Raw genomic sequence first — 19,672 nt, 5'->3', positions numbered from 1 at the left:
TTACTCGAGTATGATGCTTTAATTTTCTCCTTAAATTTGCTCGTATCTATAACAGACAAGCCAGAAATGATTTTAGTGTGCAGAACTATAGTTTTAAAGCCTTCTAAACCACTATGAATCCCGCTTCAGATAACACCACGAAGGAAACTTGAGTTTTCTCTTTTTTAGGGTATCTACTGACAACATATGACCTGTCATTGTACCAGTAAAGTGCTGAGCAATCTAGACTTTCTGGCAGAATAAGGGCTTCCTCTCATTCGAGTGGTAGGTTACCTGTTTTAGAGTCGATGCTGAATTTTCCGTGTTCATTCCCACTTATGATAGAGTAGGTGATTTCTGCATTTGCTTCAATGTCCCGACTCGCTGCGTACACTTGGAGAACTTCAGTCCCAATGAGAATATCCTCAGACACCGTGGCACCGTACTCACGGTATTCAAACACGGGCGGGTTGTCATTTATGTCCAAAACAGATATGACAATGGCGCTGGTAGCTGTCAACCTTCTGGGCAAACCGTGATCGACAGCTTTCAGAGTCAGAGTGTATACTGCCTGGAGTTCTCTATCCAAAGGCTTTTCTAACTGAATGATTCCTGATAATTCATTAATGGAGAACTGCCCATCAGCGGAGTTAAGCAGTGAGTAGGAGATTTTCCGATTCAGTCCTGTCAAGGCACCACATCATGTCAGAATGCTTTATTTCAAGAAATGTAAGCATGCTACTTAAAAATATGTATACCTACGACTATTTCATATTGATGTTTGACAGAGAACAACAAAATCTATAAAGCGATTACTCTTCAATTAAAAAATAAATTAAAAAAAATACATGTAGCATACATATGAAAAGGGAAAATGCTAATATATATTATTTAAAAATTCTTGTTGACTAAGATCTTAAAAATGTAACTTTTAAATGAAAGATTCACTGAGCTAAAACAAATATAATTTCATAGTCATCTGACTTTTTTTAAGACCACATTATATAGGAACTTTTGTTCTAAAAACCCAGATCTTTCCAATTAAAATAAATAAATTTATATTAAAAAAATAATAAAATAAAAAAATAAAAATAAAACCCCAGATCTTTAAAAATAAAGCCTACTTATTACTTAGCTTCAGTGACAAACATTTATTTGAAAATTAATATATTTGATAGTCTAACTCTTCAGTATAGGAATGACTGAAGAATTACTTCTATACTCTGCTATCAAAATGCTATGAATATATATCCTAGAGTCTTACTTTCTCCAAAAACCACTTGAAAGGTCTGTAAAACTAAAACATATTGTTTGCTTCTGTTATGTTCCTATGATACTAAATCTCTTTGTCACAAATGCTTTATTCACCAAAAAATAACCCTTTATCAATTAATTCAATGGGATATAAAAATCACTTATCACAGGCTAGAATTTTAGAGGCATCACAGTAAGTTCATTGTGCACAATTTCGAGATTCTAAATATTCATTAAAAATGAGTTCCTTATTCTGAAGATTTCACTCAATTTTTAATGCCAACACATTTTTTTAAGGTTTTTTTTTTTTGGACCAGTTTTAAAGTCTTTACTGAATCTGTTACAATACAGCTTATGTTTTGGTTTTTTGGCCACAAGGCGTATGGGATCTTAGCTTCCCAAACAGGGATCTAACCTACACGCCATATACTGGCAGGGGAAGTCTTAACCACTGGGCCACCGAGGAAATCCCAATGCTAACACAACAGTGAGTTACTCAACATGCATCAGGTTGGGTACGTGAAAGGGGATGAATGTGTTTTAAAACAGCCCCTCAGGCCACAGTCTGAAGACAAGAGCATCTTCCGGGCTATAGTCTGAAGATGAGTGCGTCTTCCCGGCCACAGTCTGAAGTCAAGAGCATCTTCCGAGCTATACCTGCATCCGCGTCCGTGGCCTGCACTCTGGTCAGGAGTGTGCCCGGCTCTGTGTTTTCAAACACGGTGATGGTGTAGGGATCAGCAGAGAACTCAGGGGCATTATCATTCACGTCCTCCAACGTGAGCACAATGCTAGCTTGGCAGAACCTTCCTCCTCCATCGGCGGCCTTGACGAGAAGATGGTAAGTTGCTTGCTCCTCACGATCAAGGGGGGCTGATGTTTTCAGTTCCCCTAAAAACAAACAAATACCCAGGGGCTCACTTGAAACTGAAGATGTAACTGCTAGCAGACATCCTTCTTCCTCTTACATTTATAAAATCTGAATAATGGCCTTCCTTTGGAGAATAATTTTGTTGGTGACAGAGTCAACAGCTGGGGGAGCCCTCTGAATTGGAGGTTGTCAAACCCTGCTAGGGACCAGCTCTAAGCCATAAAGATCTCCAGGCTGGGGTCTCTTGTATTATATACAACATCAAAAAGTAGAAGAGTTGTCAATTTACCAAATTCAAGGTATTTTTTTAACTGACTCAAAAATTAGATTCAAATGTCCGTAATTAATTTGGGGGCAAGCTTAATAGCAGACTGTTACTTGATCCCCAATTTTAACAAAATACAAATTCAAAGAGAAATACAATCCTAGAGCTTTAAAGACAGGTAAAATATCATTAATCATTTTAATGAATATGCTGAATTATAAATTTATAGTCACAAGTTCAATAAAACAAACTATATGGAAAGTTGCTAAAGCAGAAAACTTGATATACTTTAACTACTGAGTTCTTTTCCTTTTTTAAAGAAGGTGATATAAAAAACTTATAAATGTTAAATCCTTGATTCAAGTAGGTGATATTGCTGTTCATTTTTTATCTCACTGTAAATTTTACACAGTTAATTGTTGCTTACCTTTCTAAAAGATGCCATTTTTATAGTAGGAGAGTAAAATTTACAAGAACAAAATATAATTTCAAACTATCTGTGTGATCCAAAACCACCTGAATATGTGACTTTGTTGAAACAGAATCTGTTTTGCCCAAATTCCACCTTTACCTGTGTCTGGATTTAGTTTGAATTTTTCTGCACCTGGACCAAATAATGTGTAAGTAATTTCAGCGTTGGAACGGATATCTGCATCTGTTGCAGAGACCTGCATGATCAGCTTCCCAGGAAAGGCGTCTTCTGGAATCGTGTCAGAATATAAAGTCTACAAAGATTGTAAACAATACCGTTAACTTAGAACATTGGAAGTTAACATGACTGTCAAGGGAGGAACAGAAATCACTTAACTGGGGTCACAGAACACATGGGAAATGAATAAAACTAAAATCCAAGGGGTCTGCAGAACTATTTTTCTTACAAAAGAGGAGTCAGGTCACAGCTAACAACCCCATATGTGGAACTACAGCTCTTCCTTGGTACCCACGTTGTCCTCGTGTTAAAAACTATGGGCTCCGCAGGGGCAGAAGCCACACCCTGCACCTCTGGGTTCCTCTAGCGTGTGCAAAAGCAAGGGCTCTAAATACAGTCTGCCGGAGCAGAAGAGAGCTGTGTATCAAGAACTCCTGGCCTAATATCCCCCCTCCATAACCTCACCCCTAGAGGAAGGGAATCCCTTCAGGAAAATGTAACAGAGCATGTTTAGAGTTAACATACAACTGTAATCCTGTCCATAATTCACAGTATTTTTGAATGATGTTTTCAAGCTTTTTAAACATACCCCAAAAGTACTTCTGAAACTACTCCAACTCTGGCTCCATCAACCACATCTCGACTTAAACACTGAGAACTTACAACGTGGAAGACATCTGAATTACTCCACGTGCAGCAGCACCATGCGACTGCCCGACTGAAGGGTTTAAGAAAGAAATCTGAAATCATAATATATGACCTTAAAGACAGGAGGAGCCTACCTTTTCACAAACGGGGCTGTTGTCATTTGCATCAAGGACTTTGACTTCAACTATTGCTTTGGATGAGAAGGTCCCATCGGTTGCTGTGATGGTCAGAAGGTAATTGTCCCTTTCCTCTCTATCTAGGGGTTTCTTCACATAGACCTTCCATTCATTCTGTATATTTTCAATAGCAAACTGCCCCAAAGGATCCCCGCCTATGAAATCAAAGAAAGGAAATGACAGTCAAATTTGTTGAAATTGAAAAAAAAGAGGAATAAGTAGTAGGAGAAACAAACGGTACAAAAGATGTATAATTTCAAAGTTAGTTTTTAAAAAATAATTCCATTTACATTTGTTTTATTGGCTTTCCCGTTTACTAAGCTCCCCCAAGCCTCAACAAAACCAAAAAACAAAGCCAGCAGCGCTAAAATGTATATCTGAACACAGCACTAAGCCAAACAGGATTTCAAGACTATCAGTAACACTTCTGCCTACACTGCAACTGTATTTTTTAAATTGTAATACCTTTTTTATATACTATGTATAAAGTTCAACAGAATGAATCATAAAAGTCAAAATCTGACTAATGAAACAAGGACTAGCCTTGCTCAGGCAAAGAACTTGAAATACGGCTTAAGAGACTGTTACTTTATACTTATTTTAAACATACTACAATCGGATCTTTAACTCTCAACTGCCATAAAAGAATGTATCTTAGAATCCATGCTTCTGAAACCACTCGATGTGGTTTCATCAAGTGTTACCTGTTATGTAGTATGTAACTTGTCTGTTGATCTCCTCAGAATCAGCATCTGTGGTGCTCACGATGGCAATCACGCCCCCAGGAGGGTCGTCTTCACTCACGGTCCCTTTGTAGATCTCGGCCGTGAACCGCGGGGGGCTGTCGTTGACATCAGTGACCGTGACATCCACAATGGCTGTGGAGGAGAGCTGAACCTTCTCACCGTGATCTGACGCAACCACCTTGATCTGGTAGCTGTCTCTCTTTTCGTGGTCCAGTTCCCGCAGCGTGGTGATCCAGCCCGTTTCCATGTCAATGGCAAAGGATTCGATGATGTCCACGCTTTGCGACTGATCTAGATTATACATGACCTGGCCGTTGCTTCCTGAATCCAGGTCAGATGCCCTGATCTGAATGACTCTGCTCCCTGCTGGCAGGTTTTCAACAATAAAGGCCTCGTATGGGCTAGACTCCAAGACAGGGCTGTTATCGTTGGCATCCTTCACCTGGATGCTAACGTCGACAGAAGCTACCAGCTCGTAGTCACCGTGAGAGCACCTGGCAAGCACAGAAAACTGGAACCACTTCGTGGTCTCATGGTCAAGACTCTTCTCTAGTTTCAGCCTCCCACTCTGCCTGTCGATCACAAAGAACTCATCTCTGTTGCTCTCGGGGGTATTCCCTTTAACCAGGCTGTAAAGGACAGTACCACTGTGTTCTGCTCGAATGAGGTCTATTTCGGTTCCAATGGGCACGTCTTCAGAAACTGTATAGGTGTAAAATGGCTCTGAAAACCTGGGAAGCCGCATTTCTGGTGGGAGCACTTTAACACAGACGGGAACAACCGATTCTCTTTGTGGGGACCCGTTGTCCACAGCTCTGACGAAGAAAGTAAAGACCTCATTCTCCAAGCCGATTAAACTTTCCTTTGTAGTAATTATGCCAGACGCTCTGTTGATTTCCAAATTCTCTTTAACACTTTCAGAATCTGCTTCAATGGCATAGGTGATGTCGGCGTTGGAGCCCTCGTCGGCATCACTGGCGAGGACTTTGATGACTGACGTCCCTTTGGGAACGTTGGACCCAATGTTCACCTCAAACTTGGTTGCTCGAAACTGCGGGGCATTGTCATTGTCGTCTGTGAGGATGACGTTAATGGTGCAGAAAGCAACTTTGCCTCCAGCGTCCTTGGCCATGAAACGAATGGGGATTACTTTCTCTGCTGGGGTTTCTCGATCAAGCTTTTCTAAAGTAAAGATCTGCCCCCTCTCGTTTGTGTAAAACCGGTCTTTGGCGAAGTCATTGACAATGTGGTAGGTAACGTGACCATAAATACCCGAATCCCTATCGGCTGCTTTGACCTCGGTCACCAGAGTGTGCACGGGAGCGTTTTCAGCGAGTTCCACTTCATACTCGTTCTGAAGAAACACAGGACTGTGCAAATTGCCTCCAATCACAGTCACATGAACCTGAGCAGAACTCCTAAAAACTCCATCCGATGCAGACACTTGGAGGGTGTAGGATGGCTTCAATGCGTGCCGGCGCAGGTTTGAGAGTGTGATGATCCCTGTCTTGCCGTCAATGACAAAATTCTTATGGTCGTTGCCAGACAGGATGGAATATTCCAACTTGTCTGTGTCTGAACTGTCTGCATCACAGGCTCTTACACAGGTCACAAAATGCCCGTGGGCAGCATGCTCACTAATTCTGGCCTCGTAAAGCTGCTGGTCGAACAGGGGAGGGTGATCGTTGAGGTCGGTGACGTCCACTGTGACGACCACATCGCTGCTCAGAGGGGGCATGCCGCCGTCAACAGCCCTCACGGAAATCTGGTGCTGCTGGAACTGTTCATAGTCCAGAGTCCTGACCAGCGAGATGAGGCCAGTGCTGCTGTCTATGTGAAAATGATCGTGGCTCTTGCTGTGATTCCCCACCATGTGGTAGGAAATCCCTCTGTTTGGTTCCGAGTCGGCATCTGTTGCTCTGACTTGAACCACAGACATCCCAATTACAGATGCCTCGGACAGGGTGGCGGCATACGACTGCTGGGCAAACACGGGAGGGTTGTCGTTGATGTCCTCCACAATGATGTCCACAAAGACCTCAGCGTGAGCGCCGGTCAAGGAGTCCGTGGCTCGGATGCTCAGTTTATATGCCGGGTGGGACTCGAAGTCCAGGGGCGCCACGACACTGATAACTCCGGTGTTGAAGTTAACGGTGAACTGGCTGAAAGGATCACCCTCGGTGATGCTGTAGTGCACTTTCAGGCCCTCCGGACTGTTGGCCTGTACGTGGACAACAGGGCTGTGCATCTGTGCGCTCTCTGGGATCTCAGCACTGTAGAAAGGCTTTTCGAACACGGGCATGGCTTTGTTCATCACAGTGATGGGGACAATGACCTCGGTGGAGAAAGCTGGATCTCCTCCATCTCTGGCAACCACTGTGACGAGATACTCTTTATTCAAGGTGTCGGGTTCAAACGGCTTTTTCAGTGAGATCTCCCCAGAGGATCCAATCTGAAAGTGTTCGTGGCGCTCCTTGAGGGAGTAATGAACCTCCCCGTTTCGGCCGCTGTCCCTGTCGACAGCGGTCACGTGGCGGATAACCTGGCCCACGGCGGCATCCACTTTCACCAGGGCGTAGTAAGGGAGGTTGACAAACACCGGGGCATTATCGTTCTGGTCCTCGATGACGACCTTCACGATGACATGGGCCACAGCTGGAGGCTTCCGCTCCCGCGTGACTTCCACCACCACGTCAAAGGCCTCCTGCTGCTCGCGATCGAACGGTATGCCGGTAGTCGACAGAACTCCGGACGTGCGGCTGATTCTGAACCTGGGATCTGGGTTGAGGACGTGGTAAAACAGGGGCTCATTGATTGGATTCCCAAGGGCAGTTATGACAGCTAGCGTCCTGGCTTCAGTGGAATTCTCTTTCACTACGGCAGAGTAGAAATCCTGAGTAAATTTCAGCTGGCTCTCCTTACTTTCTTTCACGTTAATTTTGACGGCTGCAAAGCTTGCAAATCTGCCATCGGACGCTCTGACGGTTAGCTCATAGCGGCTCCTCAGCTGAGTCGTGTTCTGTACAGTTATGGTTCCAGTCTTGCGGTCCATCAAGAACTTGTCCCCAATGTTGCCTTCAGTGATGGAGTACATTAACTGTGAGAATGCACTTGAATCGGCATCAGTGGCATTTACCGTGACGACCTTGACTCCTCTGTAGGTTGGCAGCAAAAGAGATGCTTCGTATAATGATGAGGAGAACACAGGAGGGCAGTCATTAATGTCAATGACGCGTATAGTCACATTGGCTGCATATTCAGCAAATAAACGTGGTGTTCCCATGTCATGAACTTGAACAGTAAAGTGAAATGTGCTTGTTTCTTCGTAGTCCAAACTTAGGACGGTATGAATAGCACCCGTGCTAGAATCAATGGTAAAGTATTTGTGTACGGATGGTTCAACTATGTGATAAACAAGCAAGGCATTTGATTCTTTGTCGGCATCAGTGGCTCGAATAACTAATGGAACATTCCTGTCTGTGAGGACCACGCTGTTAATTGAAGCTGATTCACTAATGAGCCCTGTATACTCTGCTTGCATAAAAACTGGCAAGTTGTCATTTTCATCCAGCAAGTGCACCAAAACGGTTGCATTTGTAGACAAACCAGCCATGTTAGTTCCTTGTATTGTCAATGTATAGATGGGCAAGGTTTCAAAATCCAAAGCTTTCCGAGTGATGATACTTCCAGAGTGTGGATTAATATCAAAGGCATCGGCTACATTTCCATCCTTTATTTCATATACCACTGATGACTGGCTGTGGGCTGTAACCATTCCGACGAAACTCCCAACACCAACAGTTTCACTAATTTCAACAGAATATTCTTTTGATGTAAACTTGGGAGAGGCGTTGTCAGCAATGGTCACAAAGACCCGCACAGAAGTGATTTCACTCATTGGTGGGTCGCCTCTATCTGTAGCTTTCACCATTAAGTCATATGCCACTTGGTTACTGCGATCTAATTCTCTGGCAGTTTTTATGGAGCCCAAGATGGGGTCGATCGTAAAAGAATTTCCAATGTTTCCTGGGAGGAGACGGAGAGAGGCATGTTGAGAGAAAAATACAAGGACCGACCAACATTCAAAGGGAACGGACTTCATTCAACTTGTATCATTTCTCAATGCGTTTCATTTTTATCCACCGAAACGAAGGCAAACTTTTCCAAGTTTTGTCTATAAATTATCAAAACAAAAACAAAAATAAAAAAAAACAGAATCTATATCACTCTGCAACTAAAGCTAAACCTCTCTCTGGTTGAACCAGGAATGTGTTGTGGGAAAAGCTGATTCTCCTTCATAAAGCAGTGAAGTTAATCATTTCTGAGAGTCCCTCAAACCCCCTGTGGAATGTACTCATTGCTTGCAAATTCTCCAGAATCTTATATGAAAGGGAAGACTTCAATTAAATTCAACAAACTTCAATAGAGTTAGTTCTCATTTTAAACATTTGGGAATTGATGAAGACGCCTGTATGCAATCTGCCCCACTTCCCAGGTTTTGAAGATTTCAATAATATTCCCTCAATTTTTTTCAGGTCAATTTAATTTCTAGGTGAGTGTTTCTCAACCTGGAGGTGATTTCACCCACAGGGACGTTCAGTCCTGTCTGGACATATTTGAGGTGACCACCACTTGTGGAGAGAGGGTGCTCCTACCATCCAACGGGTAGAGACCAGGGATGCTGCTAAATACCCTACAACACACAGGACAGCCTCACAACAAAGCATTTTTTGATCCAAAAATGTCAATAATGCTCAAGCTGAAAATCCTAAGATAGTTTTACTTGCTTTCTTTAGACTTTTTACAGCTACGTTATCTACAACAGCTACACCCACAACTCCACGATATTCCGTGGTTCTGCATCACTGACTGAAACCTATCTGAGGACGCCAGCTTAGTACGGTTACACAGTTTACTATCTTTTTGGGTAGATCATGGCAGTGTCAGGGTCCTCAGATTCGATTCATCCGCAAACCCTTTGTCCCTTTCCTGTTTTCTAAACAAAGAATCCAGAATTATTTGAGTCATAGAATTGAACTTATTTTCCCTAAACCAATTCTTACACTGACGCAAAACAAGGTTGATTTGCCACTTAACTGCTTTCTCAAACTCTTGCTTTCCTCTCGCTTTGCCATCGAGTGTGGCCCCTTCATGGAGCAGAAATACCCAGAGTGACTTGCCAACCAGGGGCTCCCAAGGCAGCACTCCCTTCCCCACATCATTACTAGTAAACACTTCCTCAATGGCCTTCATTTCCTTCCTTTAATACATTTTCCAAAAATCCGTGATAGGTCTTCCTGAGGCCAGACCCAGTCTGGTTTTCATTAAGACTGCCTGGCTCTGCGTCCAGGCCCCAGGGCCGTGTCCTGACCTGCAGCAGGACCGAGGCCCGGAACGACTCCAGGCCACGAGGCGCTGAGCTGAAGCCTGGCCCGTGAACAGGGTCACATTGCCTCTGCCAGGCCTCGCAGACACTAATTTCCGGCCTGTCTGTATTTACAAGAGCCAGTGACCCCGGATCCTCTCTCACTGTGTTTCAGGCACTCATCGGAATTTCGAGGCCCTTTCTCAGCTACCTGTGCGTCTTCCTGCATCCACAGCTGTGGCTGGGTGGCTGCCTGGCCCGAGACAGGGGACCGTGAAAACCTTGGACAACCATCTGCATCCCGCCCTTTATTCTCCTGTGTCTGTACTGATAAAGCAGCTGACCGACCATATTTTATATTCATCCATCTATATGCATTTCTCTTGGAGAAGGCAATGGCAACCCACTCCAGTACTCTTGCCTGGAGAATCCCAGGGACGGCGGAGTCTGGTGGGCTGCCGTCTATGGGGTCGCACAGAGTCGGACACGACTGAAGTGACTTAGCAGCAGCAGCAGCAGCATATGCATTTCTCTTATTTTGTACAGTGAAAGCTTCAAATACATAAGGCCTTACTTGGAGGAATGAATGCATTCTATCTGCACCAAGAGGCTCCTCAATCAGGTAAACACATCCTCAGTGGGTTTGGGGGACATCCTCTCCTGGAAAAGCCTTCCCCCAGCTATTCTCACTGCCTCTCCATGCCCCCGTTCATTCGTTCACTCTCTCAGGCTCTGCCCAAATGCCTCCTTCTTGGAGAACACAATGGTGAGACGTCCCTGACTGTCCCACTCATCATGGCTGGTCTGTTCCGCTACCCTGGCCTTTTTCTACAGCACGTCGTACTGCCACTTTGTTCTTATCTGTTCTCCCCCTGGAATGTCAGCTCCACTTCAGCAGGGCTTGTCTTATTCGTTGTTTTATCACCTCTGCCTAGAAGAATACCTGATACTTAGGAGACACTCCACAAATATCTGTTGAATGAAACAACTTTTAGACATGTATGGAAAAAAAAAAAAAATTAATTACCAAACAGGTTGATTGGCAGGTTAGAAAAAATTAATACATTCATTAAATACTATATTTCTATTTAGGGTTTCCCAGGTGGTACAGTGGTAAAGAATCTGCCTGCCAGTGCAAGAGATACAGGAGACTTGGACTCGATCCCTGGGTGGGGAAGATTCCCTGGAGGAGGGCATGGCAACCCACTCCAGTATTCTTGCCTGGAGAATCCCATGGACAGAGGAGCCTGGTGGGCAGCAGCCCACGGGGTTGCAAAGAGTCAGACATAACTGAGTGACTGAACACGCATATATATCTATTTGGTTTTCTTTTCCTCACTGATACTAAACTTCAATCACTGCCAACAACCATTTATTATAGGCAGCACCTCATTTAAAAGAACTAACAAAACGAATGTGTAAGGACTAACTGGAAATCTGTGATAAAAGTTTTCATCAGCAATGTGAAATTCAGAAACACTCTTTACTACGTGTAGTATTTTTACTTTGATAATGACAACTCTGAGCTTGTCAATGATAACAAGAAGGTTAAACAGGAACACATTGGTTAGTTAATATATGGATCCTACCCATACACATACTACAGCAGAAACCATCAGATTTGCAGATGGGAAAGCAATGTCATGTTTACGTGGAAAAACCCCGAGGGCTGCTGAGTGGCTAAAATGCATCTTGGTCTGATTGAGTAACAGCCACGTTCACCCAATACTGAAACACACAGATGGCATTTGTGAACAAATTAACAGGGCAGTGACCAACGTCTGTACTAGTTTGGGGCCTCAGTCATTCACATTAGGGGAGATTATCGCTGATTTCTGAAGTCTTAATTTGCTTCTTCTATATGAACAAGGCAGTTATCCGGACAAAAATGCAAATGTGTGAATGGTAAAGTGCTATGATACAGCTGTGACTGTATCAGATATACCTGCACCCCAAAAGGCAGGTCAGAGAGCTGTATTAGGACCTGCCTCTTTCCAGACACGCTGTGGGTATCCACTGCCAGACAGTACAGCAAGCTCTGTAAAGTTGCAACTGCAATGACGTTTAACCTAAGTTTGGGGAAGAAAACCAATTCTAGTCAATACATATTTTTACTGAGTGTCTTCTATTTTCAGACGTTACAACAGTTTTGAAGACACAATCATCTACTTTAAAAAAATAAATAAAATACGATAGCTCAGAGTATGGCACAGATGTATCTCTAAACACATAACTCTTTCTGAAAATATTCTTCAGTGACTTCCTTATTCCCTAAGACTTGTCATCAGACCAAACTTTTTGCTCAATAAATTGCTGCTAATTAAACTGGCAATGTTAGGGCCAGAATTTATAGCTACTCTTCTGAGCTTTATTAAATGACAAGTCAGGAGCAGGTGAGTATGAGTACACTGTTGAACGAAGGCTGTGTGACCATTTTATAGTTCCTTCTAGTCAACAAATTTACAGACATATAATTCTATTGCATTTTTGTGGCAGTCATTTCCTAAAAATCAAATGGAATAGTATGATTTTTACATTACCAAATCTATGAAATTATCTTTTTTAAGTCCAAATTTTATATCCGAATAGGCCCCTTGTATTATCTGGTTTTTGAGTGGAGACACAGTTCCATTCCTGGAATACCAGATTACTAATCCCATCAATCATTACAGGCATTTAAAGAATTCTCATGCCTTCAGTCAGGCACCGACAATCATATTTTAAACACCCAGTTGTTGAAAATTATGTGAAAGCTAAGGGAAAGTTTAGCATTTTCTCCTACACAAACCCAGTGAGTTTGTCTAGGAGAAAATTATTTTATTGAAGTGCTCAGGCATGCACAAATGGAATGCACTGCTTTTTTTAATGGTTAAATTTCTGAACCAGTGGAAAAATCATCTTTATTCAAGTCACTAACTACACTACAATACATTTCAACACTGCAACCTCAGGCAGTATATGAGGTTTCATTAGAAAGAAATGGCCTAAATTTGGTCATTTTCAGGGAAAATATGAAACTTCAAATATATTAAGAAATAAAAATCATTTAACCACATAGAATACAGTGATTAAACACTGTTTTTTAAAAAGTGCTCTCCATTTGCTCAGCTTTGGATTATGTGATCTAGAGTTAGTTATACCCCTATCAATTCTAAATGCCTAAAAAGATATATAATTCCTAAATATGCAGAGGTATGGACTTATTTTTTTAAAAATCAGGTTAACGGGATGATCTCAGTATTCTAAAATCACCATAGGGAAAGAATGGAAGAGAGTATGAGCCTTGTACTAACAATGGCAGAGAGAGATGGGAAATTGGAAGCTGCTTTCTCCATATTTAAGTGCTAATATTAATGCTAATACTCATAGTATTTGGCATCAGTCGGGCAAGTCCTGGAGCAAGGTAACTTCTGGCTGGATAAATCACATGCTCTAAACAGACCCCGGCTTCATCGGGGCAGAACTCGTTTGCAAGAACATGCATCTGTGGACTGATGGTAGCCCCTACCTGCCAAACACGAGCGTGAATGCTCCTAGCAAGGCACCTGGCACATAAAACGACAGTCCAGATGAAGACACGCAGGACTGGAGAGCAGCGGCAAAGCACAGATGAGCGTGCCACTCTGCCGCCACCACCGCTGCTGCTCCAAGGAATCGGCAGCAGGCCTCTGGTGCTGTGCCAGGTGCTAAGTCACGTCCGTCGTGTCCGACTCCTTGCAATCCCAGGCTCCTCTGTCCATGGGCTTCTCCAGGCAACAATACTGGAGTGGGCCGCCATTCACACCTGGAGCTGTCCAGGCCCACAGTTCTAGCTGGACTTCCCACCCTTGTTGTCTCCTGCCCGACTCCAGCCTTGGAGTCTCCAGCAGGACCCCAGCCTTGTCAACATTTCTTCAAGTCCTTGTCCCAACCCAAGGACCTACTGCAACCACCCTCTTCCATTAATGAAATGCATCTATGAAAGATGCATGGGCGTGACAGCAGCAGCAAAGTGAAACCTGGAAGGGGTGGGAGCTGCACGACGCCCTTCATCAGACGTGACCTAGTGAGAACTGCGTGAGTTGGCACTCCCGTCCTGGGGCTTTCTGCTCTGCCCCAGAGAAAAGACTCTCTGACTAAATGAAAAATGTTAAATCACTGGGCCAGCCTTATTCTAAGAATATCTGTGGAGGAATGTGACTGTGTATTTAAAATCATTTTGGAAATCCTGAATTGGTCAAATACAGTATTCTTCACTGCAGGACTTCTCAGAGCCTTGAATCATGCTAACATTATGAAATCTTTGAGAACATCACCCAAACGCAGTTAGGACTCTCTATCTTTGCTTTCTAATGAGTTAAAAGTTCAATTTTTTTTCCTCTTTCTCCCATCAGTCTAAGCAGTTTTCATAGTGATACACAGAAATCTTTCAACATCTAGAAGTAATTTTAGAAGAAATATCTTTCTAACAAGTGCAAAGTTGTAAACCTATATAGTGCTCCAAAAATACCTGATTCGATGGAGTACCGTACTTCAGCATTTTTCCCTTTGTCCTTGTCCAGAGCCGTAACCTGCAGCACAACTGAGCCGACAGCTGCTGACTCATAAACCCGCCCTTCGTAGGAGGAGCTTGTGAACCAGGGGGCGTGGTCATTGGTGTCGCTGACATTAACAACAATCCTTGCAAAGTTGCGCTTTACAGGGACATCTTGATCTCGTACCTAAAAGAATCAGCATATCATCAATCCTGTTAAGGTTAAAAAAAAATCACTCTCAATCACATGGAGCCCTCCAGGAACCAAATGGTAGCAGAAAAATGAACAGAAAGCCCTACCATGACTGTGAGAATATGCTGGTGAATGGCTTCATGATCAAGCTTTTCTGACGTATAGAGAGAGCCGGTTGCAGGATCAAGACGAAATTTCTTGAGACTCAGTGGATCGATACTGCTCTGCAGAGTGTAGATCAGTTTGTTTTTTTCGTCTTTATCCACAGCACTGATTTGCAAGATTTCTGTTTCTGGCACTGTGTCTTCAGGAATAACAACTTCATATTTTGATGTAGAAAATTGAGGACGATGGTCATTTGTGTCTATTACTTTGATGAATACCTGCAATGACAATATGACTCACATAACAATATTCCTAATTACAATGTTTTAGTGTTAAAAAAAAATCAGGAAAAATTAGATGCACATTGAAAAAAAGAAACTAATTTTGAGCAGAACAGAATTCAAACATGAAAAATAAAGGCAACCAAAATCTGGAATAAAAAATGTTTAAAATTTTTCATTGACATAGTACCTGTATTAATATGAGTAAGATAATAAACACCTTTCTAAATTATTGAGACTAATTTTTGAGAGAAAAATGTAACACACATTTCTTTCTGAAATGCATAGTTACTTTCTCTTAGGTCTCCAGAGAAGAGCTATTTCTAGGTTACTCATGGAAAGATAAAAAATTTACTTTACCAAGTTTCACAGATTGATTTCCTGTATCAGATTTGCACCTGTAACTATTAAGCCACTGAGGTGAGGATGCTACTTAAAGGTCACAATATCTTAAGTTCTTGCTCTAATCTTTGAGACTCCAAATCTCTACCCATCAGATATTGTGAATAAGAAGGAAAATTAGGAATGTGCTTTAAAAGCCTTATATTTTTGTGATCACAAACTACACATAGATAGTACAGACATTTCTCACTTAAAAGCAATGTTAAGTACATTGGAGATAGTTCTCTTAAGTATGCCAGCATAGGATGAAAATCTTAAGAAAAAAGAACACATGTGTATAAAGTGAGTCCCAAGCTAAATTAAAATAAAAATTTTACTGTGACAGTAAGAAGATTAATTTTTAGATTGAAAAGACACATGTGGATAAGGGATAGTAGAAATCACTATGATTACAAAAGGTGGTTCAGTTATGAACAAGAAACCAGAGCTTCACTAGCTCATATGGAATAAAGCTCAGTAGTTTGAATGGCACAAGAAGCCAAAGTCCCTGGACCACATGAGGGTGTTTAATCACTTTGGGGTTAGCAAGTATGTGGACCAGAGCCCTTTTCATGAAGATGATATTACCGTTCTGTTCTAAGAATACCAAAACCTCAGTGGTGAATCTGTAACATTAAACTATGTGAATACTAAATGCATCCATCCAAACCCCAGAAAGGTTTTATGTAAAAGTTATGTATGTAAACATTTAAAACAATAGATACCTCACTTTGAAAGGCCAATGATGATCCAAAAGTCATGGCTATAAAGATAATTTCTATAAATTAAATCATTATATATTCACTTCCAGTATACATTAAAAGACCCTGATGCTGGGAAAGACTGAGGGCAGGAGAAGAAGGGGACAAAAGAGGATGAGATGGTTGGACGGTATCACCAACTCAATGGACATGAGCTTAAGCAAACTCCAGGAGATAGTGAAGGACAGGGAAGCCTGGTGTGCTGCAGTCCATGGGGTTGCAAAGAGTTGGTCATGACTGAGCGACTGAACAACTGAACAACAAATACATTAAAATGCATTTTTCTCACCAAGTGCTGGGCAGAAATAGTTTAATCCTTCTTCAAGATCACCTGATCCCACCTAAACAGGGACAGCTGGAGTAAGAACAATTCTTACTGATAAAGCAATTCAACTGACATATTTTCTGGGCATGTCCATGCTCAGCACTTGGTTTATGGAGTGTGTAAAGGAATTTTGGACGTCCTTGCCTGCTGAAGCTTTCAACCTCACTGGGCAGTGCCTTGCACACATAGGTTTCCTATATTACCAAGGAGGTTTTCAGGAGTCCAGAGATGGTCTGGGCCATGCAGGAAGCTTTCGAGGAGGAGGCAGACTCTGCTTGCACAGCTTTTCGACTGGCAGATGAAATACACCAGAGTAGAAGGAAAAGCTTGGGCAAAGCCATGAAAGCAAGGGAGGAATGAACATCCTGTCTCTAAGAGACTGCAGAGGAGGGCCTGGACCAGGGGTGACACAGTACAGGAGCAGGGAGAAGGAGGGGTCCGGGAGCAGACCTGTCCCCCAGCAGGGGCTGAGAACTGCATAGCCTGTTTGCTCCAAACTGAGAACTGCATGGCCTGTGTGCTCCAAACAGAACTTCATGGCCTGTGTGCTCTGAACTGCCTGATGGGGAAAATTCACCACCCATCCTTCTAGTCGGGCCGACAGTCTGGCAGCAGGCAGGGCAGGCTGAATCTCTGGGACAGAGGATGGAGGCAAGAAGGTGACTCAGTGCCAAGAGGGGTCACAAGAGCCCAAACCGGTGCTCAGGGGCAAGAGGGAACACGTGGGGAGCACTGACGGGTGACAGGCCTGAGAGCCTGGAGAGGGGATGCTGGAGGGTTATCTCGCTTTGCCCTCGGAGGAGCTCTATGAGGAGGGAGTCACTGTGCCCATTTCCCACAGAGGGTCCCTGCCCACATACAGGTGTTAAGAGGCAGAGCCCCCGTTCAACCCAAATGGCCTGCCCCAGGGTATGCAATGATGATGCTCCAGAGACACCAAAAGAAAACATGAAAGTCAGGCTGTTTCCAAAACAAGAAAAAAAAAACTGTAAATTGGATTTGGCAAGTTACCTTGAGATATCAGATAAAGCAAAGCGCCTTGATTTAATACCAGTCAGCATCCTCAACTGAAAACGGCAAGACGGGAAGGCAGGGATGGCAGCTGTTCCAATGGGGCACCGCCCGCCTCTGTGAGGATGTGCCCCGCGTAACCACAGCAATGCTCTCCGATCCATGGACCTACCGCTCCTGACCTTGACGCAGCAAAACCTGTTCTGTTGGATCCCGAGTTTCACCAGCAAACAGGAATCTACCCGCTGTGCCTTGTCAGCCTGGCTCTGATCCCCGTGTTCTACAGCTGGTGCTTGCCTCTCTGCCCCCACTCAGATTCCTATCTTCCTATACTCAGCCCCAGACTGGGAATCAAAACCTCATGACTGACTGTTCCCTTACCACCCACACCTGGACAGGTCAGCCTGGGCCCTGGAACTGCTCTCTGATACTCTGATCAGCTCTCCCTGCCAGCAATTCACTATGATATTATCAAGATCCTCTGCAGATGACTCAGACTAAGTTACAGAAGTATGCCTGAAGCACTGAAATGGAGGAATTTCTGTGTCCCTGAGAAAAGAAGACTAGAATATATTTACTGGACTTTATGGGAATTTTAGTCATTGTATTTCATACGAAGCTCCTAACTACAGCAAGGAAAACTACAATTACCAGGAGTTACGTGGTAAGTGGTAAATACTACCTGTAGATATACACATCTTTAGGAATGAAAACGCTTGGCACCCAGGGTTATTTCTACGCTTTTAAGTTTCCTTTGCTAGACTTCTGGTTAGTCAATTACTTGAACTGATCTCCGTACAGTTATACTTTTTAACCTTTCAAAATTATTCTGCTAAATTCATTACAACTTTTGATGCTTTTACTCTCATATTCATGCTCTAGAGTCTAGCTTCTACAATGAGAACAGTTACCGACAAGATTGAATTAATACTGTGTTGGCAATTTTACATGACAATCTCAAAATGACCCAAAGCACAATTCATATATCAATTCTAAATACACTAAAAATCACAAGCATTTGGAGAAAGAAATAAGGTCATTTCACAACTGACTTTAAATTATCTATTCATTTATTAATTGAAAAGACGTCACAGACCATAATTTTTATTCTTCAATACAACTAAATGATTTAGCAGATGATCTGTCTTAAGATTTAAAATATTATAATCTAAAGACAGGAAATTGGAATTCATAAGCATTTTATCTTCTAACATTTAATTTCTTCCTTTTACCTTTCAGACACAGCAAATCATACACAAGCCTTTAGCTTCTACCATTCTAATGTAAACTCAAAGAGGACAGGACTTTGTGTCCTGCTATTCAGCTTTTGGGACAATACCTGGCACATAGTAAGAATTTAACAAGTTCTACAACCAGCCCTCACCATGAATCAAAGAGAACTGATATGAAAGAAGAGAATTTAAATGTAATTTATAGGGCTCTAACATTTCAATTGGAAACTCAATGATCTGACCATGTCTTAATCATCAGACAGGAACAAATAAAGATGTTAAGAGGAATTATTAGAACAGTTTAATCAGTTATTTTACACAACCAAAGGTAGACGAGGGGAAAAAACAACCCAAAAAGGTATTTTAAAAGATAATCACTTAAACCAGTTTTAATGCAAATAACTTGGGACAAGTCATTCTCAACAGTGATATACTTTATACTAACACAATTCAAAATGAGTGTTAAAAGATTTTGATGGCATAACAATCTGTGGGGCTTTTTTAAGTCTACTTTCAAATTTTTTAAAACTGGCTAATTTCATTCAAAACCTAAATCAGGGTTTATGGTGAATTTTCATTCCATAAATAAAAATCCTCAGTGTGTACATGTATATAAACTGTATCAACACAGTAACTTCTGATGTGGGAATCTCAGAGGGCAGAATCAACTGTCCCCATTGCTGCGGACCCCTAGACCAGAATTCTGGGCCATCAGCCATTCACCTACCTGAGTCAGTATAGAGGTGGTTCCATCTGTAGCCTCAACTGTCAGGTTATAGTTTGATTTCTGTTCTGCATCAAGAGGCTTGGCAATAATGATGGTTCCAGTGCCCCTGTCCACATCAAAGTGACTGTCGTAGTTGCCACCTAGTTTAAGTTAGGACAAAGAGAAGTAAAAACAGGTCTCAGGATGAAAA

The 19,672-nt window shown here is 42.5% G+C and overlaps 1 protein-coding gene across 1 annotated transcript in view; it reads right to left on the bottom strand.

Annotated features, from left to right (window-relative positions):
* FAT1 (FAT atypical cadherin 1) overlaps positions 1 to 19,672 on the bottom strand; it is a 106,486-nt gene that overhangs the window by 20,189 nt on the left and 66,625 nt on the right. The window contains exons 6-13 of the mRNA XM_068970125.1: positions 19,483 to 19,622; positions 14,767 to 15,042; positions 14,443 to 14,653; positions 4,547 to 8,614; positions 3,801 to 3,997; positions 2,941 to 3,094; positions 1,891 to 2,124; positions 274 to 663 (exon numbers count right to left, since the gene is read on the bottom strand). Of these exons, the coding sequence (XP_068826226.1) occupies positions 274 to 663; positions 1,891 to 2,124; positions 2,941 to 3,094; positions 3,801 to 3,997; positions 4,547 to 8,614; positions 14,443 to 14,653; positions 14,767 to 15,042; positions 19,483 to 19,622 (5,670 nt within the window). The remainder of the gene's footprint in view (positions 1 to 273; positions 664 to 1,890; positions 2,125 to 2,940; positions 3,095 to 3,800; positions 3,998 to 4,546; positions 8,615 to 14,442; positions 14,654 to 14,766; positions 15,043 to 19,482; positions 19,623 to 19,672) is intronic.

Source organism: Capricornis sumatraensis, chromosome 4 (genome assembly GCF_032405125.1).
Source record: "Capricornis sumatraensis isolate serow.1 chromosome 4, serow.2, whole genome shotgun sequence".
NCBI classification, from domain to species: domain Eukaryota; kingdom Metazoa; phylum Chordata; class Mammalia; order Artiodactyla; family Bovidae; genus Capricornis; species Capricornis sumatraensis.
Note: the sequence above shows the minus strand (reverse complement) of the source record. Positions and strands in the feature narration are given on the sequence as shown.